The sequence below is a fragment of the Anopheles marshallii genome, chromosome 2, assembly GCF_943734725.1.
Source record: "Anopheles marshallii chromosome 2, idAnoMarsDA_429_01, whole genome shotgun sequence".
Lineage (NCBI taxonomy): Eukaryota > Metazoa > Arthropoda > Insecta > Diptera > Culicidae > Anopheles > Anopheles marshallii.
The window spans coordinates 3,605,425-3,624,689 of NC_071326.1; the positions used below are offsets into that span (position 1 = coordinate 3,605,425).

At 48.7% G+C, this 19,265-nt stretch overlaps 1 protein-coding gene across 1 annotated transcript in view; it reads left to right on the forward strand.

Moving 5' to 3' along the window:
• LOC128709893 (nuclear receptor subfamily 2 group F member 1-B) overlaps positions 1-19,265 on the forward strand; it is a 70,903-nt gene that overhangs the window by 36,871 nt on the left and 14,767 nt on the right. Inside the window, exon 3 of the mRNA XM_053804930.1 lies at positions 913-1,455. Coding sequence (XP_053660905.1) covers positions 913-1,455 — 543 coding nt within the window. The remainder of the gene's footprint in view (positions 1-912; positions 1,456-19,265) is intronic.

Consider the following 19,265-nt stretch of genomic DNA (forward strand, 5'->3'; position numbering starts at 1 on the left):
AGCACACGGGCTCGTCATTCCGTGGCGTTTGCCGCACTTCTAATCAAAGTCCCCTAGATAAGTCCCATCCCACGATGCTGGGCAAGAAGCAAGCGGAAAAACCAAACCACCTACCACTTTGCCATCTCCATCTTCTACCAAGTGCGATGGGACGTTTTTCGTTCTTCATAATACCCACGGTGAAGCACCTTGGACGGGGAGCGCACTCAATGACAGTAATAATCATAAATAATTAATGCTCGTTTTTTCGAAACTTCATTGTTTGCTCAACAAGCCTGCGTTGCTCGAGCGCTTGCATCAATATGTGTGTGTGTGTGTGTGTGCGAGGCCGAGGAGCTCGCCGTTGTCGTCAGGTTGCTGGGGAGAGGAGTTAATTGAAGCTTCGCTCGGTACACGGGACGACAGGGTGTAATGATGAAGGGTTTCAAGGGTGCGATATGGATGGAAAGCGAATTAACGGCGTTGGGTGATGCGTACAAACACACACACACGTACACGACATCATAATCAACCAGCACTTCGAGTTGCTTCGCAGTTGTCCAATGCGTGTCCCGAGCCGCCGAGAGTTTCAAGTAGGCCGATTTTCAAATAGCACCGTACTTGTGGTGCACACGGTTCTAAGTGGCCCTGACAGATATAACGGGCCTGGAACGGAACACGAGCCGCTTGCTTCACTGGTCTATGAATATTCAAAATTTGTGGATGCTTTAAAGAAAACGAAATTGAATTACAATTGCACCTCGAACGAAAGCGAGGAAAACCGGGGTTGTCACCACTCCAAGGGGTCGGACACTCAGACTGAAAAATTCTGACATTCATCAGTATCTGTCATGTAGCGAACGCATTTCGAAACGAATTTCCCAACAACTAATCACATTCTGTGTGTCTGCCCGCTTTCCTCTTTCTTTGCAGCCGTCCAGCGAGGTCGAGTTCCACCGTCACAACCACCGGGCATACCGTACGGCCAGTACTCAATACCAAACGGTGACTCCGTGACCGGGTTCAACGGTCACTCGTACCTTAGTTCCTACATTTCGTTGCTGTTACGGGCGGAACCGTACCCCACGTCCCGGTACGGTCAGTGCATGCAGACGAACAACATTATGGGCATCGACAACATCTGCGAGCTCGCGGCCCGGCTGCTGTTCTCCGCCGTCGAGTGGGCCCGCAATATTCCCTTCTTTCCGGATCTCCAAGTCACCGATCAGGTGGCGCTGTTACGGCTCGTCTGGTCCGAGCTGTTCGTGCTGAACGCCTCCCAGTGTTCGATGCCATTGCACGTGGCCCCGCTACTGGCGGCGGCCGGTCTGCACGCTTCCCCCATGGCAGCCGATCGGGTTGTCGCCTTCATGGACCACATCCGGATATTCCAGGAGCAGGTGGAAAAGTTGAAGGCGCTGCACGTCGACTCGGCCGAGTACTCCTGCCTGAAAGCGATAGTCCTCTTTACCACAGGTAAATTGCTGGACAATCTCTTCGGCGATGTCCACGCACTGCTTGCCAAAACCAGCACCCAGCTCCACTCCCTCCAGTCCGAATCGGACGTTATCCATCTGGTGCAGGTGCATCTGTACCGCACCGCCACCAACACTACCTCCGCGTCCTCGGGCGGGTATAACACCACCGGTGGAAACACCGATTCACCTAACAGTTCCATTGCCAACATAACGCTTAACAGCTCCAGTGGTAATTCCTCGCTCACCTCCTCAACTTCCATGGTGTCCAACTCGGACCAGGCGGATACTTCGGGTGCGCCCGCAGTTGCGTCCTCGATTGCGTCGCCTTCGGTGACCACGACGACGCTGCCGGCACCCAACTCCACCACCGAGGTAAACACCACCACCGCCCACAACCATAACAATAACAACGATCTTAAAACCATTAACCATAACCTCACCACACAGTCTAACGCTAGTTCCACGGCACCCAGTGTATGTTCGCCATCGCTAGTGGCGGCTGGTGTTGGCGCACTGTTTGGAAGTAACGCGCAGTCAAAGACGCCACCGCTGCCGCTGTTCAACTTTCATCAGAACACACCGAACCGTTCGTACCACGGCACGCTGGATGACTTTGTCAATCTGAGCAGCAGCAGTCCGTACGCGGTCGGTTCGGCGTTCTCGTCCAGCTTCGGCTCGAATGGTATCTTTACACCGTACGGTAGCAGTAGCTTGCAGGGTCCGATGCCATCGGCCGGCCCGAAGTATCTTAGCCATGGTGGGAGTAGTTCCGACTACAAGTTCTCTCCGTACAGTCCATGGAGTAGACGATAGCGTACGCATTGGTGACTCGGTACTAAAGATGCCCTGCGCACACGGGATATGATCTTTCGACTGATCCCCAGTCCTGAGAGTTCACTCGAAAAACCATATCATTCCGAACGACACTGTACTTATCACCGTGCATAGCGGTGTTTCTTAGTTCCTAATATTTAAGCCTTCTAGTTTCGTAGATGCTCTGTACAGATAAGCGCCCTATTGTATCAGTATTTATTACCAAAACGACAAGTCAACGTTGCCATGTATATTCATAGCTCTAGTACTGCTAGCCTAGTGTAATGCATCTCTCCCTCTGCCCTCCCTAGCGTAATGTCGTACTCTTAAGCTATTTATTTAACTTATGCTCCACTCTGTACTGTGCTGTATTGTAAGCGTTGGTTATGTAGATTCGTAAGTCTCCATCTGTACACACATCTGCGGGTTATTTCTGGTCCACCTCTTCCTAGCTAGCTGCGCGCCGTGCCTTCGCTTCACCGCACAATTTCGCTCAGGATGGGATTAGATTAGAACTCGTGTGACTGTGGCCTGCAAACGTAGAGTGAAAAATAAATGCGATTTCGTTCAGCAAAAATAAAAACCCGTACCGTGTTCCGTTCACTTCGCGATGTTGTCGAATAGCTGAAGTTCGCTGATCGATAGAGTGTGTAGAGCTGTTTCGATTTAGGTTTGGTTTCCTTCTAGCGTTCTTCTCGCGTTGCATGCATTTGCCTTCCTCCGTAGGTGGCTCCGTGATAGGGAAGGGTTCCGCCGTTCGCTTCTTGAGGTCCCTAGTTCCGATAGCTTCGCGTACTTGCTTGTCGCATTCTGCATGATTCAATCTTCCAATGTGTCGTTCGTCAGAATTCGTGTCGCAATCAGGTCTCCGCACATTTCTTCCTCATTGTGTCTTTATTCGTGTATGTATCTGGTAGGTTGTAGATTGGATTAGGTTGTACATCACTCCTCGAGAATTTCCGTATTTTCTTGCCTTTTGAATGACACACACGCACATACACAAACGCACGAGCGCGCGCGCATATCCACTCGCCCGGATTGTGCCCATCCAGCGCAAGGCGTCACATACTCCAAATTCCTAACCATTATTCCCGGTAACGGGCGACATCGAACAGAAATGTTGCACATTATGCGCGACGGATGCCTTCAGCCACTCGCATTGCGGCATGCTCTGCAGCTCTTGTGTTTACCACTTTTCGGATAACATTACCGTGAACGGGGCCTCCACCAGCATACAGCACCGCAATCCGTTAGGACGCGAAACGAAACGAAATCAGCATCGGACACAACAGCAACGTACGGCCGATGCGATGCGACCGTGTTGCGAGGAATTGCTTGGTTCGCTCTTGAAGATTTCGTTGTTTGCTTTGTACTTGCACCGGGCAGCCTCTCCACAAACCATTCTCCACAAGTGATCGTCCACAGCGAAACCCGCGCATTCACACACAAGACGGCCTCTCCCGGGTGTGGGGCAGCACGCCGAAAGGGGGCGAGAAAAAAAAGTCCGTCGACCACGGCCAAGATGGAAGATGTGAAGCGAAACAAACGCAAAACATGAATTCATGTCTCGTGCATTTTCATCTTCATCATCATCATCAACGCCACGAACGTCCTCGTCGACGTTGACTGCGCCAAAGCGCCGCTGTTTCGTGACGTACCTGGCCGTACCAATCACTCCCGACGCTCGCCCAACCATCTGACAATCTTCGGAACGTGGTGCTGGAGAAGGTAGCCCCAGCAGTAGCACTATTGCCGCCGGAGCCGCTTCTAGCGTACCGTAGTGCCCCGAAATGCTCCACACTGTCTCCTCGGGAACTGGTGCATAAATAAAGCGTATTGCTCGCTTCTTGCATCCCATGCATCACCCCAGCCCAATGCATCCAAAACGAAACGAAACGGAAGGATCTCGGTTCGAGATTAGCGACCATGACCGTGAGCGTACCGTTTCTTCTTTTCAATTCCCGGCACACACCAGAACCATCTTCGGCCGGTAGTCCTTTTTGGTCGGATCTCGGCCTCGGAAGAGCCTTACCGCAATGGGAAAAGGTCAGCGAGATGGTCACACCGGTCCGTAGCGCGCGTACACTTCGCGGGATTCTCAACCGCCGGTTGAACTTCACGCGAAGCCGGTTGATCACCAACCGTTTGCTAATGGAGCGAGTGCCCTTCGGCTGCCTTCATTTAGCCGCGCTTTAGGGTGCATGTTTCGCGGAAATTAAATTGAAATAATTTCACAACACAAAACACACAGGGCTCCTGGGAGACAGCGCTATCTCCCACTGTGGACCCTAACCGGCAGGACGCGCTATCTGACCCGTTGGTGCATTCGTGCCAAGATGTTACGACTCTTGGCGCCTGCCTAGCGACACGACCAGGGAAATGTTGCACGTTTCCGAAGCGCTTATCGCGCGGGATAAATTAGCGATGTTTACAAGAGCTGTAATGTACCAATTCGATGTTTCAAATGAAAACGAACACCGATGGAATGTACCGGAGTGGATTTTATGTTTGTGACTGGCTGTGTTTTCCACTGTCGCACACTCGATGTCCACATCGGTCGCTGTGGAGCTCAATGATCAATAGGTGGAGTTTTATTTATTTTTTTATTTTAAACCCAAAGATGAACTCCATTTCGACTTCGTTCATTCACTCGTATAATATTATTTATAGCCAACCCCACGCCATACCTCCGACATTCTGCCCAAACGAATTGTCGATCGTTTTTAAAACTCACTCTCCAACACAAAATCTGATCATTAAATTGAGATTTTTCCCAATCACAACATGTTGCCACTGTGAAAAACGACATTGGAAAAGGAGGAAAGCAAAACTCCTGCAAACTGTCGCCCATAAATAAAGTCCACCAAAGCGCAAGAATTATTGTAAATCAATTTCTTCCGCTCAATAAATTCCACCATTCAGTGTCATGTGTGGTTTGCCGAGGTTGAAGTTATGGCTTGCTGAATGTTTTCAGGTTCACTTTTTTCGATTGTGTTGCTCCTTCGGGGGACACTTTCAACGAGATAGAAAATAAAACACCACACAATTCGGGGAGGGCTTCAGTGGCGACAGCAACAACAACAGTATCACTTCCGTGGAACGGAATGTCGGTCGCTTGTTTCGATTACGATTAAATCATGCGAATAGATCAAACGACAAGACGAGTGGTACATGGTTGGAAGCGAATTCTTTAAATTTTCCCCACCCAAAACAAAACTCCCCAAACTTCCACGGTCAGAATGCATCCATCGGAATGTCTGTGTTGTTTCCGACGAACAAAAAAACTAACTGCCAAACATCTGTAAGACGTGCCGCAATCCGGACAACACACATCCGGCACAGATCCGCATTGTCACGTGCTCCACGTACTGGCGATAAATTTCCATACAGCACACATTTTTCTTCCACCCACAGAATCGCAAGGTCGAAGCTCTTCCACGGTGCTTCTACCTTCCCTGGGGGAAGATTAATTAGAATGCACAATGGTATAATCCGACGGGAATGTGTTACACAAATTGATTCCTGTTTTATCTTACGCAGACACCGGGGTATCACCACCTACGACACGGAAATACTACCATCGGATATGGGTTCCAAAAGTTTGTCTTCCTTCCTGTGGAGTGTCCAATACATACCTGAGACAAGGGTTGAGTTTTGGGATAAAGTTTTCACCCATTTGGGCCGTTGGGTACCTAGTTCGACACTAATATATTAAATTGTTTGCACATTTGGCCGCTCTTTAGCGGGATATGTCCCCATCAGCACTGTTTGCCCTGTTATCCAGTCAACTAATCTTCGACCTCCGGCCCACTAACAGCAACAGTGGGTACGATGATCGGTGCCACCGATTTCTGTGTCGTCTTTATCGTACGGGTGCTGCTTCCTAGTCCTGTAGGATCCAAGGATCCCGCCGGATAGCCATAAACTTTGCACTAGTTAGCAATGGTATGAGGTTCTGTTTAATCTTTCGGGCCAAATTTACATATCAAAAACTAATACCACACACACAAACACACACGCTAAACAATGGGTGTCATTTTCAAACAAACCCGAAGCTCAAAGGTTGCCCCCGCAAAAGGGTAAGTGTGGCGCGTGATGGCCCATAACAATAAGCGTGTCCCTTTCTCTTTTTTTTAACTTAATTTAATATCGTCCTCCTACCACCGACGAGAAGGTGTTACACCTAACCTCCGCACCAATCTAAAGGGGTTGTCCGATTTTCCCCGGGAAATGTCAATTTCCTGTACAATGACGCTGACATTTTCGACAACCAGATCCTTTTGGGCCAGCGAGAGAGGTTGAGTGAATCGCAACTTACGACTGCTGACCGTAACGAAATGCTTTTGACACTTCCTTTCAGTGCAATAACAAGACAACAGTGACATTTGCGATTGGTTACGCTCAGTTTAAAGGGCAACACAGACATCGGCGAACGCGCCACACACACACACACACACACACACACACACACACACAACAAAGAACTTTTTGACGTCTTTTTTTTAATCAACCAAAGGATTCCTCCCCGAAAAAGCAAAGACCTGAAGGACATTTTTTCCCAATTTAATTCACGCTCTGTTATCTGGTATAAAAATGGCACGTTCATTAAGACTTCACTTCACGCTTGCACACCAACTCCAATCTCCTAAAAACCGCAACAACAATACCAGGCGAACAAAACAACCTTTACAACTTAACCCAACCCGGGAGAGATGATCCGATTCACCATCGCCGATTAATGGCATAAATAATCAACCCTAAGTAAACCTCTCGTTTAAGTCGGATTTTGCCAGCTGCGGCTGGCCCGATTCCTGCAGCACGGGGGTTCTCCCCCAGCCTGGGATTGTGTGGCCCACACAAACATACCACTTGGCCACAGCAACAATCAACATTTATCTCTTGCCAACCCTTTTGCGTGCAACATAATTTACATACTTGCCCAAAAAGTCATCCCCGGGCGGAGTCCCTCCCTTCCTCTGGGCACTCGCACATTCTGCATGGTGTGGACAAGCATCCGGTACAAATGGTCGGCACACGACCAAACACTTGCTACCATTTAGCACCTTCCGCCGTGCGGTTTCCTATCGCTTTTCGCACCGCACCGGACGGCCACTGCGATAAGGTCTCCCCAGTGACTTTCTTCACATTCAAAAAAAAAAAGTTCAAAAAAAACCGCCAAAAAGGATAAATATGATTTAGTCCGGGGTGCGGCCATACCGATGCGCGTAAATAATGGTGACTTTTCGCGGACCAGCGCACGGTGTAAAATATTTTAATTACAATTTCATTCATTCGCCACAATAAAAAGGTTAATTATCACTTGCCAAACTCGCAACCGGAGTTCACCGGAGGATGTGGCAGGTTTGTGTGTGTGTGTGTGTGTGTTGAGTGTCGAGACTAATTGAAAACCTCTGCCTTGAAACGCCTGGTGTTGTTTGGTGACACGTGCGAGGGCAGAACCGTGGGCTATTGTTTGCTCAGCTCCAGTCCTTCTTGCTGCACTACGCGAGGACTCGTGCGACACGAGAGCTATTGACACGCAAGGTTGTAACACACACTCCTCAGCCACTTCACTTCCAGCCTCGGGAAGTGTTGCATTGCTGTCGATAGCAAGGTGTGCCAATTGAGAATCTTCACATCTACCTTCCAGAATTCTTGCCACACTCGCCACTCGCGCAAAACAATCTCTCCTATTCCACCATCAAACTCTAGACGCTGGAAAGGGTGGATAAAATTGCACATAAAATTACGCGAAAAATAGGTGCGAAAGGTCGGACGGGATTAAAGCCCACCGGTTTCCATCGTGCGGAGTTGCATTCGCAAGCACGCACCGACTGAATGTGTTAGCGATGGAACCGCACGCCGAGAACATCCCACCGTTCGTTCGAGTGCATTCGCGTACGGAGACGCACATTAACGCCATAAAACATAATCATCATCATAACAATAAAGCAGCCAGCAAATTATAAATACAGTAAATTTCTGCGTAGATAATAAAATCCGCTATTTTATCACACCGGATTGCGCCTGAACGGGCATTCGGCTGCTGGGACTGTTAGCAGATGTAAAGAGCGACGAGTAAAGAGGGTTCCGCGTTGGTTCATTATAATACGCCCGGCGGAATATCCGCCAGAAAATGTGCTAATCAGTTGGAAAGTGCATGCGATATTGCACCAATCGCGTGCGATCGAGTGGAAAATGTTGCCTCATTACGATGCTTTGACCAATTTACGGTGCAAAGCTAGCCATTTTTTAGAACACAACTTTAAAGTTTTTAATCCTCCACTGGATGGCACATCCGGTACATCCGGTGGCACAAGTGCCCTATGTAATGTGTACTAAATCCCGCGCATTACACACCGCGAGTGGTTCCTTTTCGACGACTCGGTCGACTACAGTGTCTAACCCGGAAGTAACCTATTTACACGCGAGAGGTCACGATGGGGTCTTCCAGCGCAAGCAACGCCAACCGCGGATTGCGTAACCCGACACGAGCGATTTTAATCCAAGAAAATGTCCCAAACAGACACTCCAAACGGGAACGGAGAAGTTCACTGCTGTAAAGCTCACGCTCGGCCATCCATTGCCCAACAAATCGATCGTTGTATTTCCGCCTGCGTTGGCTTAGATTGAGAGGTTTGAAAACTTTGTTTTTATAAGCTTAAAACCGACTAATCACATTAGGCAGATGGTGGTGGTGGTGGACAAAACACTCGAGCGTTGTTCAAATACTTCCTTCCTGTCTTTGGCGCATCATGTGGCGGGTCTTGTCGGACCAGTGCACACCCAACCAAGCAAGTCCGACCTGGTATGACACCTCCGAATAACCGTCGGCGTTCGCCAAAAAGGTTCCCTCCCCCCACACTACACTTTGCCGAGGGTCAGTGCCTGAGGGGGGTGTGTATTTGTCCGCGGCAGGCGATTGGGCTCCACGCAACAACGCAAACATCGACGACACTCTAGTGCACCGCGTCCAAAACCATCGCCCTCTAACCTAACCTTAATCACCTTAAATATAATAAAATAGAATAATCCTCCGATGCGCCAGTACTCGTCGGGCTGCACCAGTATTGGAGATTCCGGATATTCCCCGATCGCACTATCGGTATGGTGCGAAAAGGACAAAGGCTCGGCTAAGCTCTTTAGCGCATCGGCGAACAACAACCGGAATAGTGGCCGAATAGCTAGCATTTCCCCCTTCCCCCGATGGGCGGGAAAAATCAACAAAATCTCATCCCACTGTGCTATGCAAGTAACCATAAAAAAAACACAACGCGCTCGAATTTCGGTAGTGAGTTCACTCGCTTATTTACCGGTCGTCGGCAACCGGTATCTCTGATACGTACACCGTCGTTCCGGTGTACTAAACTTTCAACTTTCCGAGCTGGCCGAGCACCGCCAGTTTTGCCAGCGCTATTGATGGCTCGCCTGTGAAGGCCACCGATTGGCCAGACCGAAAAGCTAACAATAAACAAACTACCCCCCACCCCGGGGACGAAACGATTGGGCCACGAACCGAAATCGCGCCCATCAGAACAACGGGGCACACGTTGTTTGCATTTGGCGCCTACCCTTGGTTCGCGACCTCTGCAGTCATGAACTGTGCCGCCAACACCTTCGACACCTATGACGCATACGAACGGTGGTTTACCGTGCCATTTCCCGGCAAAGAAATATGCGCCAAAAACTCGCGCCACCAAGCGGGGCGTGTGGGTGGGAAAAGAAAGAAAAAAAGACGAGGTGGGGAAAAATAATCCTTCGTAAGCCATATTATTAATTTTTCTGTGCGGTTTTCCATTACACCCCGGTACAAAGTGGCGTACGGACAAGTTCAGTTCCGGTAGGGAGAAACAATAGAGCCCGGAGAGGAACTTTCAGACTTTCCTTTTCCGCTGGGGATTTTCCACCAAACATAACAATGCATCGAAGGTGATTGGAAAAGCGTATTTAGCGTGGAGAGTATACGCTGTTCCAGCTCATCGATGGTGGCCATTGTCCAGAACACGAATATTTTGGGGGCTACTCTCTTTTTTGTTTTAATGCCGCCGCCTCATTTTACGTCGCCTTTTAATATGAACATTGTGGAACATTTCTAAAACAGTTACTAAAATACCTTCCCCCACACACACACACACAACTGCGGCATCACTACAAAATTCCACTTTTCGCGCTCCAAACCTTGAAAACCCCTTCAAAACAAATAGAATAAAGCGAAAATCAAATTAAGAAGATAAATATGCAACAATACACCACAATTTCCTCCGAGTGGGTGATGAAAGTTAACCCCTTTTGGCAACGAATCCTACCGGGAATATAGATGCCGCGTACATGCCACAGCGGACAGGACAGCATCCTGCCCTGTTACACCCCAAACAAACGTTTTCTTCCCCGCGGTTTAACAAATACAAACGAACCAGAATAAAAAGCCATCCGCTGATCAGAAAAATCAGCGAAGTGGAATGGAGTGGCCGATCCCTTCACGCCATCCAACACACAGCACGGCTGTTTTGGGTTAAGGGCAACCCACCAGAATGGGAAGATTTTGTCATTTCCTGTGTTTTTCCCTCACCCCTCCCAAGGTGGGGTGGTGGATGATTCCATTGCCTTGCTCTTTTTCCACGCATTTGTTTTTTCGCCCGCTATTTTGCTTCCAAACCACCGCAAAAGCGCGCCGTGGAGTTGATATTTTTATTTAATTTTCAACGAGGATATTATTATCGCTCATCGCACGCGTAACAAATGTAACCCTTGCACGGTGCGGCAAAAGTTGGTTGGGAATTTTCCTTTTTTTCCCTTACGCAGAGTGAAATTTCAATTTTTATCATTATGATTACACTTTACCATTATTTCCATCATGCGTGCAACATTATCCTGTGTGTTCGAAGGGAGCCGGCTGGCGGGAAGGGTTTTCGGGGGGAAACCGTTAGCACGAGTTTTTCTCGACCGTTTGTGTCTGCGTTTCATTTGTATCCCCATCGGTAGGTGCAAATGTTTGCATTTACACAAGAGCCCGATTCTCCGTGCTGGAGAGCACACATCAACATGGAGCGCTGGTTGGTTGAGTTTTACCGTTGTTTACCGAAACGATTTTCTGCCATGGTGCGCGGTGAAAGAAAAACATCCATCCCCGTGTTTCAGTGCATCGATACGTGTGCTTGAGTTTTTCCATTGGGAAGTAAAGAAACCATTCACAATCAAATTAAAATTCACGCATTTCGGTGGAAGTTTACCATTTGCTAGAATCCGGGGACCAAATCCTTAGTGACTCACAGTATATAATTCCGAGTTGGTTCCACCAAACTTCCTCTTTATCGGGACAACAACCTCAAGAGGTCTAAGGCCTACCATTTGTGACCTTCTGTGACTTTATTTACCCGCAGCTGTCCTGTCAGTCCTGCGTACGGTGGATGGGTCTTTGGTCCGGTCCGTTCGTGTGAAAACTGGCGCTGCTACCATCATTCCACCGGGCCGCTTTAGGTCCCACCAAACAGTACTTGACATATCCTTCTTACTTGTCCCTTGTATCACTAACAGTGAGAATTCATAGCTCTGGTTGAGAACATATAGAGCCCAACAGAAATTGCCCTACGTAATTGTCCATGAATGACGGGAGTCACATTCGAGGTGAACTGCCATATCTTTTCAATTGGTCGTTAAAACAAGTTCAGATGGTGGCATAAGACATCAATCCAATCCAAGTCATGTTACTGGGAGATATTGTAAAAATGAACTTTACTCGACAAGATCACGTAGAGCATTGCCATTTAGACCATAAGTTTCTCAATAAAATCATGCTAATTCGAGTGCCATGAACCTGACTATTATAAACCAAAACATGGCCATTAAGGAACAAGTCCTGATCATACTCTCTTATGACCATGGCTGTAGCGTCATAAACATGCAAATTATGCATAATAGATCGATACCCTTTGGGCAATAAAATTCTAGCTGAATAAAACACTTCGACCTAAACTTACCACCAGAACTCAAACTGCACTACAAACATAAATCATTTTCCAGTGCATCATCTGAACCAGCTTTAATTGAAACATCCCATAAAACGGTTCCAATTTTATGGGAGCCATAACATCATCTTGAAGGTGGTTAAGCTTCCTGGTGCATACGTTCAGATGCAATCTGGTTTAGTGTGCAAAAATAAAACCAAACTGCACTCCACTGCACCGAGCCGTTTCGCGGTGTGATTGTAAACTGTGGATTGGATTGGAATTTCTTTTGATTCCTTCGTGCCATCGGTCCGTCATGTGATTGATATCGGTTCGCTGATCTTCAGGTCGCTCAGATGTCACCTTTGGCCACGCGCTGTAACCACGGAGAAAGTAAAGGCGTTTTCCGACGAACTGTGCGTTGAAGCTTATCAAAATCCGCCGCGGATTGCCAACAACAAAGGACCATCCGTACAGTGTGACGAACCGGATGACTCAGCATGACTCTTGTCTCCTTCGCTGACGAGAGACAGGGTGCCGTTGCCTGGAAGGTGCAAAATTGAATAAATCATTAATAATTAACTAATCGCGCAATATTTACACTTCATTTCGATGCTGATTTATGACGGCACGCCGCAGGTATCGCTCGCACACTCACGCAAAGCGCACTTGGCAAATGATGTTGCGCTGTTGATAGGTACCGCACCGGCTGGCCCGGACTGGTTGGTGTCGGACTGGGAGCAAACGATCGGTGGAACAGAGAAGCGAGCGCAACAAGCTGCTAAAGTCACTGGACGTCAGGAGGTAAATCGAAATCAGATAAAGCACGCGTTTGGGAGAAAAGCCCTTGCAGCGTGTGCCCGGGCATCGAAACTCCTGCTGGGGACACAGCTCCAAACAACGAGCAACAAGCAGCAGTTGGGGACTTGAGACTGAGAAAACAGACCACGAAATGTTGGGCGCTGGTGGTGGAATCGATTTAGATCGATCGGGACCCGGGTTCGGGGTTCCGTTGCTGCTAGCTTTTAAAGGGTCGATCCCATTCCCCCGCAAACGGCTGAGCAGGGAAGAAAAGAGTTACTCAAATATTTATTATTGAATAAATGAAAATGACAAAAACTCCCGCTGGGCCGTTCAGGAAGACATAATAACTTTTCCCCCTTTCTCAACACCGTGTACGATCGCGCGGGTACTTTTACGAACGTACAAGACTTGGAACCACCAACCCACCCCTTCGACGGTGTGTGTGTGTGTGTATATATGTACAACACCGTGTTCTCTCACGAAGTTTGAAGATGCAATTTATAAATTTTACACCTCGAACACACGGCTCAAATAAGCTCTTAAACCCGAATCGATCCGTATCGCGCACTTTAGGCTTCGGTGGGGAAGTTTTTGCTTTTCCACCTCGCGATTACTGCCCGATTCAACGCCGAAATACAGGCAAAACCATCTCACGAGAATATGGCTCACAAGCGCACCAGCGCGATCATAAATCATACCGGTCTCGTCGGTGCTCTCGGTGCTTTACGATTGCTCCTTTTTGTGGTTCCGGGTTGAAGATAAAGCACACTGCCCAGGGAGACGACCGCCGAAAGGAGGCTCGAGGGTGCGATAAGACACAAAACGATTCCGGCATTATCGCACGCGAAACCCCGCGCCACATTCCGGCACCGTATCCGCGGCGGTGTTGGGTCAGAACAATAAAAGATTCGCTCAACAGTTCGCACGGCAGCGGCCATGGGGCCATATCGGGTTGGGAAAGCAAACCATCCCTCAAGAGAAGCCCAATATCCAAGATGGAGATACACGGGAAACGGTTGTTGGGTCATAAATCGTTGCCCTATCGAGGTTGTGCAGAGCCCGGTGCAAACGTGGCGATCTCTAGATCTTCCCTTTCGAGAAGCTGAAGGATCGCATTGCTAGCGCAACGACTAGAACCCACCGCCGATCCCGAACGGTACGAACCCGGTGGCTCATTTGTACTACCATTCATCGCCAAAAACAGAACAACAGCCAGAACAAAATCATCGCATGTTTTGACATTGTGTTATGATCGTACGGATATCTATGCCATTATGCTCTCCCGCCTGCCCGGTACTCTTGCGGACCCTCGGCGGGTGGTGGCACGCGTGTGCGTGTGTTGGCACGGTAAAGATTTATTGGAAAACAAACCCAAACACAACTTCTCGCCCCGGTGCGTTATTGTAGAGTCCCCGCTGTACTATTATGTGCCTCTTCAACGGCAGCAACTGCCTGGGACGCTGTTGAACAGCCGTAACACGCTGTCCCGCACATAACACACGCAACAGCGTCACCCGCTAGCGTCGAAGAGAGCAGCTATTAAGACTCGGCCAAAGGTACACCGAAGGGAAGCTGGAGAGGACCATAAATTAGGTGTTTACCTTGTCGTCCTATTGATGATGAGCTGCTACCTCGAAATTACCACGTGTGTCCCGGGTGCATGGCAGGCACCGTGTGGGTACAAGTCTTTTTAATGGCTTCAATTATCGAAAGTCATTCAAGTCGATTAGATAAATGGACTCCTGGACGCAACACTCGTCTGTGAAGAAACAAAGCCGCGTCAGATGCGTCGTGGGTAATACCGGCACTAGAGGACACCCGAAAAGGTGTCAAAACATCAAAAGTGCCTGATGTATGCTGCGGGCACAATAATAAATCTACAAATTGAATAGAGCGTGCAATGTGTGTTTGGGAGTTCATAAAGCTATAAGTATAAAGCCCGGAAAACCTGGGAGGATCAATCTTTTAATAAACTCCGAGATTCTGTTGGGACGATCAGGAAGATGGCCCTCAAAAATGCAACCAGGAAGTTACACAACCCCGCCTGAGTGGCAATATTTTCTGTCCCAAAAAAACGGGAAAAGAATATTCATGACAGCCAAACAACATTCAAAACGATCAGGTTTTAGTGCAGCGATTGGAATTCTTCCACCTCCGAAATGCTACCGCAGGGTGGATTAGGGCGTGTGTTTACCAATTTCCCGCCAGGTGCTCATAAAATGGGACACCCCATCTCGGCATTGAGGCACTAAAAAGCGGGTGTGCAGGTCAGATGTGGCCCACGCCTTGTTGTCCAGCTCGGCTTAATGAGTTTATCGAACTGCGAGCGATTTTTACGACCAGCGCGCGCGGTACAGATATCGCTCGTTAAACCACGCACCGTCAACCCGGGCGAGTTGCTGTCGCTTTGAAAATTCCGCCACGATTACGCAGCATTCCACCGTACCGATTCGATCGATCGTCGTGTAACAGGCGTGGAGATCATTGAGAATCTGCTTTTATTACCCCCGAAGTGACATCGCGATTAAAGTCATCCTGCTGCCACGGAAAGGAGCGAGAGAAAAGCAATTGCCTGGGGATAGTCCCCCATAATGAGATCCATAAAAACGCGGGACCCACCGCAGTTTGCATCGAATGCAGCGGCCTCGTTGGGTGGGTCAAGTTTGGGCCCCTCCGGCGCATATTCAGCGCATAAAGAAGTGTTAATGTCCTTCGCATCTTCGCGGATTGGAGCTCAACTGGAAGAAAGTGACACAGCCGTTGGAGAGTCACGGTGGAGCTTGAAGCTCATCATCAAACTGCAAGACACTCTTGGGTGGGTTTTTTTGGCGGTATTTCCAAGCCAAATGAAGCAACACACGCTCCCCAATAAGCTATCGAGTGTGCATTTTTACGATCTACACAAATAACCCCGGCGCATCTTGAAGGCTTTTCCTCCTGCCGAACGTTTGAAAGAACTCCATTTAGACCGTGGTTCGCTCTGTGGCCCGACTCTTCTGCCGAAAGGTTCCTAATTAGAGCGGACCACCGGACACGTCCTGCCACCCATTCGACAGTGCTCGTTCCGTTTAATTTCGATTTCGCACCATACCATAAATATCGGCACACGATATCCCTTCGTCCGCCTTCCCATCCCACCTTCGGCACCTTCATACGACCTCCGATTTACCATAAATCACCCAAACGAACGCACTGCTTTTACCTATTCCCGACCACCTTTAATCGATTTAATCAGCCTTATAGTGGGTAATTTGTACGCTCGTAAAACCGAAACCCCGATCGGTGCCATGTTTGCGGCGACGCACGACGATGACATCGGCATTTAAAATCAGCCCCGCGAACATCATAAGCGAACGGGTGATGCTATATCCCGATCGGCTCATAGAATAGGCGAGAACACATGTTGGCCCAACACCTTTTCTATCGGCAATCGGCCATCCCCGGTGTACCGGTGTGTCTGATGGTCAATAGTTTCGTTTTATCCCACCCAGCTCCATCGCGTACGGTATGTCATCGGTGTGACAGCGACATGATCAGCGCCAAATGGAATGGACGCACCTTCTTCGCGCCGAGGATCTCAAAAAGATGATATGACATCTGAAAAAAGGCATCAAAGAATCGTTTATTAGGTCGTAAAAGTTAGACCGCATCGTATTGCCCATCAACGGGCCCGATCGCGATCGGATTGAACTAAATCCACCGTCCTCGAGGCGAAGATCGGCACTGTATCGCCGATATCTCGTGGCCTTTACCCACCAAAAGATGGAGAGAAAGACGCCCCAATAATTGTCAACGGTTATGCGTCGTTTTATTACACTTAGCATAAATTATAATCTCATTAAACTTCGGTACTCCGCACTCCACGCGAACTGATCTCGCCCTTTTACTCCTCTCACTAGCGTCACACCAATACGGTTCCACTTGGTATTTCGCTCGGCGAGCGGTAATTGAAGGGGCGTCGGCGAAGGGCACAATGGTGGTGCCGAAAATAAAAATCAATCTGACACCGCGAGTCGTATTAAATCGAGCCCCGAGCCACGGTCATCGATTGGTCGTAAACCGCAGACCCTGACCGTTTCAGTGCATGCCGTTTTAGCGTTATTATTGTTATTAACATTATTATTATTACGCATATTATTGGTATTATCGGACTTCCTCCCACCTCACCCTGGGGTGAGATTGGTGTAGGTGGGGAGAGAGAGAGTGTGGATTTGCATGCAACGGTCTCTGTTGGCCAGAAAACGCTATCTCCATCACCATTGACTGGGTGTTATCTCGAGAACCCAACCCAGTTCTTTGACTTGTAGACGGAGACGCTAATCCCCGGCATGGCCGTCGGTGCGGTTCCAGGTCGTCGCCGCTACCCGAAAGCCAAAGAACGTCATAAACGTATAAACATCGAAATAAAAGCGAAATTTGAATAATTCTACCATAACATAAAATCGATTAAACGCTGAACCTGTTTGTTTTTAATTGAAAATTAATATCAAAATCCCATCCCAAGCGGACGGTCCGCTATGTGTCGGCAACCTTTGCTGTACTGCTCTGGGTGGGTCTGACCGTGTCCGTGGTCGATGTTTTTGGACCGATCGAGACGAACTGGATTGGAGTTTTGTTCAATGTGGCGTTCAAAGTTTGTTTGTGCAACTGGAGGTTCCTCATATCGTTCTCCAAACATTCGAGCGTTGATTTTCTGAAGAATTCTGGGGTACTTTTGCATTCAGGAACTTCAGAGATTCATTCGGGCACATGGACGCAGATCATGCTATAAATAAGGAAACAACAATTCTTGTCCTCTTTCGTTTTTCTACCTTCTACAATGACAACACACACACACAGCTGGTGGTCCTATTCAAATGACACCCATCTGTCAGACGTAATCCCAAGGCTACCCAAACGCCACCTGAACAGCGACTCTCAAATTCCCACCGAAAGGTCACAAGATGCCTTTCCGACATCACAAATTGGCCTGGTGCCCACAGGAAGAAAGCACCCGCTACCCGGGAACGATGAGAACAGGCGGGAAATGTGTGAAAACCAAGTCACACCCTATTGCCATCATTAGCCTCCTGCGGGTGTACCTTTACGAGATTTGCCAACCAAGCTCACCGCAAGCCTGTAAAGTTCCCTTGGTACAATGCAACGAGTTTACCACACACCGAACGGGTCATCAATTGGTTACATTCGGCCGCAAAAGTCATAACCATCACTACAACCGAACGCTTCTCCACAGTTCTCTAGACCTCGGCCGCTGCCTAAGCTACCGGGTGTGATTTACGGCTCGCGTACCAATAAAAGTCGGATTTTGTGGTCATGCTGTAAATGTTCCGGAGAAAATTGCAGATCTACAAACGCCCTAATCCTTCTGTTGCGTCTTTCGGTCGGATCTAGGCGCGAACTCCGTTAGTGCCTTTGCCGTTGTAGAAAGTTGGATAGGATGCCGACCTCCGCCGAGAACTTGAAGATGACTCCACTTCTACAACATCAGACCATCCGGCTGCTTGCATATCTTGGAGTGAGCATCTTCACCAAAGCAAAAAGAAGCTACTCGGCGGGAACTCACTTCCGTACCACAGTGCTGGCAAGTAAAGAACAAAACGCTTTGCTTTTCTGCCCGGATCGTTGCGCCTTCCAGTATCACAGATAATCGATGGCATTGTATGGACGCTACTGTTTCGAGGTTTTGGTCCAAGATTTTGGGATTGGCTTGACAGATGGCACCGGCTGAGCACCGCTCACGGGCAGGCGAACAGTAACGAGGCAAAGAATGCCAACAGCAAAACAGGATTAGGATCAGCTGAAGCTACAGGGCAAACAAACCGCTCTCGGTTGCTGCAGCTGTACCGACCGTAGATGGACGCAATCTCGCACATCAACCTTCTGACCTTCTTCCTACCGGTCAAAACAACCACTCCACCGGCGGAGAGTGCACATCTTTCATCTAAAATGAAATGAGAAAATGCATTACAATCTAACAGTTAGTATCACGTACATTAAAGACGGTACCGCTCCGGTGGAGAAAGCCGCACTGCCCATGACGGTTCAAGGTTCTCCAAGGTAAACCAACGACCAACGGGTACTTGTTAATTTTCTCACGCATCTTCCTCATCACCGGCGTGACGATATGGTGTTCCACCTTTCTCGGCATTCGGCAGAATTCAGCGGAATCACACACACACACACAAAAACCCCGACACGCAATGCACTTTTGCCGCGCACAGATCGCGTTCCATCTTCTCGGCGTATT